The sequence below is a fragment of the Ascidia mentula genome, chromosome 1 (genome assembly GCF_947561715.1).
Source record: "Ascidia mentula chromosome 1, kaAscMent1.1, whole genome shotgun sequence".
NCBI classification, from domain to species: Eukaryota; Metazoa; Chordata; class Ascidiacea; order Phlebobranchia; family Ascidiidae; genus Ascidia; species Ascidia mentula.
In genome coordinates, this window is record NC_138566.1 from 18,742,064 (window position 1) to 18,744,414 (window position 2,351).

Sequence of the window (2,351 nt, forward strand, 5' to 3'; positions counted from 1 at the left end):
GGTTTTATTATCGAAGGTTAATCATTGATGTCCATGCGTAACGACAACCAACGAGTCCCAACAGCTGTTGTTAAAACACTGTGACAAGCAAGTACATGCGGTAGTAACCGGTTTAAACGAGGGTTTAGATTACTACAAGCATGTAATACGCGTTAATAAAAGTCTGAAGAGAATAAAGTCTGAATAAGTTGTGGTACTACCCACACACCTGAATAAGATGTTTGCTGATAAATCAACATACGTATTCCATTTTTCAGATTCCTGACCTTGTCGCACGTAAATCAGTACCCCCTTGAATAACATGACGCACGAAGCCAAATCATATTACGACATATGTTACTGAAAAGGATCCGACAAATCAAAGCAAAACATGACACCCGTATATTGACACTGGCTTGATTATCCTTTGTGTGTTGCTGGGAGTCCTTTGTTGTTGGGAATGGATTTCATGCCAGTTCAGTATGTTCATATACTGCTCTCAGTGACTATAGTTCGTTGCAAAACACACAAATAGCACTACTGCGTAGATATTATTTGAAAGCATAAAACACCATATTTGCGAAGAAACATCAAAAGCAACACACAAACACATTCACCAAATCAACATTTTTTAAACATAAGCTATTCTGTACAAAAGGTTTAGTTTGCGCATTACATTGTCTGTATACTCAAATATTGTTAATGACTTCTATAAAACAGATAATCTACGATAAACCTTCGGTCCTGATATGCGACACTATCTAGTATTGTGTATTTTTTGGCAACACTCTCTTTGTTAGCCATTGGTCAACGAACTTACAAATGGCAACATATTTAACATTTTTTCTGCCAAACTCGTCACCAAGCAACATGGCCATATCCAAAAGTGATACTGGGTTGTTTGAAGATAAAAGTCCATGAATACGATCTTCCTGTACTGGACCTGTCAAAAGTTTAACGTAAGTAGCTGTGCTTAACCATTTGCTTTTCTGAGTTTCGGGGCAGGCTTTACCATAAAGTATGAATGCTACATGGCATGTCATCTCGCTCACAGGATAGGTGAGAGCATAAGGCGACAGCTTTATTTCGGAGAAACTTACAAACGTTTCAATCATAGTAAATCGAGCCTGATCTTCATCGAATGGCAGTAAACCCATAAAAGGTTTGAGTTTTTCAACTGTTCCTGACACCATTATCCCGTCTTCTTCCAGATGGCCAGTGATTCTCCATAAAATGCCATTCTCGTATGTTTCTCCGGCAGAGATATAAACCACATTCCCACCAACAAATTCCTCTTTGGTGTGGGTAAGTTTGCAAGTGAAACGACGCGCATGATCCTTAGATGGAAAATTGAGAGTTTTTCTAAGAAAATCCATGTCAACATACTAAAGAATCTGAAAAATCACTCGATATGACTATGCAGAAGACATCTTTGCAATAACAGTAAGGTTAGTTACATTGATTTCAGCAGATTAGCCATATAGGCAAATGTGCCAGAAATAATGTTAAATCACAGTAGGTTTGTCGAGAATCTCAATAACAAAGTAATTACCACAGTGTGCATACCCAGATAACTCTACACTATTACCTTCAGCTTGGTCCTGGTCTACCAAACAACTGCTAATCAGGACTGAAAGTGGCCGCATGTGACGACAATGGCTAATAACAGGGATCTGCCAAACAATGTGAAACACGACACCCGTGCATTCAAACCATAGTCCAATTCATCCTTTGTGTCAACCGTGGTTTTCTATTACACATACAAAATCACATACTTTCGCTGTATCCAATACGACACTTTCACTATGTTTTTATTTGTAAATGTACAAATCATAAGAAAGAGATTAGGTCCGCGTAAATTCAAGCATTTGGACTCGAGCCTTGCTTTTGTAGCGCTAGTCTGCACTAGGTGTTGTACGTAATATGTATGGCTCCATCAACTGTACTTACAAATATGTTATATTTTGCATTACTGAACTTGGGGAATAATTTGAGCATATTTATTACATCAACACCTCAAAGGCTAGTATAGCGGTGTGATATTCCTAACCAAAATAAATACTACAAAGCTTCTTTGTAAATTTGGGAAAATTCTGTGAATGTTGTGGAAGGAAACATACGCTACCCCTACAACGTTGAAATGACGCACCAGTGCACCAGCAAACATCATTTGGGAAACTTTATGCAAATGGTTGAAAACCAATGGCGCCCAAAACAAGAAAACTGTAAACTAAGAGCAAATAAGTTGAAAAATTTTAAATTTTTTGACAAAACTTAAATACGAGATAATTATAAGTTAGAACCTGAAATCACGTATATTTCTGTGCAACTTTATAACAACGCAACATTTGTTTTTCAACTACGATTTATTA

The 2,351-nt window shown here is 37.3% G+C and overlaps 1 protein-coding gene across 2 annotated transcripts; it reads right to left on the minus strand.

Annotated features, from left to right (window-relative positions):
* Positions 1-514: 514 nt before the first annotated feature.
* LOC145909663 (uncharacterized) lies at positions 515-1,591 on the minus strand. 2 transcript variants are annotated; one of them, XM_082997025.1, is made up of 2 exons: positions 1,080-1,591; positions 515-922 (listed from the first exon to the last, which is right to left on the minus strand). In XM_082997025.1, exons 1-2 carry the CDS (start codon positions 1,353-1,355, stop codon positions 776-778), a joined length of 423 nt encoding a protein of 140 aa, XP_082853151.1. In that variant the 5' UTR covers positions 1,356-1,591; the 3' UTR covers positions 515-775. The 2 variants fall into 2 exon arrangements, with proteins under 2 accessions (XP_082853151.1, XP_082853146.1); XM_082997020.1 differs by having other exon boundaries at positions 992-1,591.
* Positions 1,592-2,351: the final 760 nt, after the last annotated feature.

Excerpts from the sequence above, each read along its gene's own strand:
- LOC145909663 (XM_082997020.1), bottom strand. The coding sequence starts at position 1,355 with ATGGATTTTCTTAGAAAAACTCTCAATTTTCCATCTAAGGATCATGCG. Across the intron at positions 923-991 it reads TGTAGCATTCATACTTTATG|GTCCAGTACAGGAAGATCGT; the intron begins GTAAAGCCTGCC and ends AACTTTTGACAG.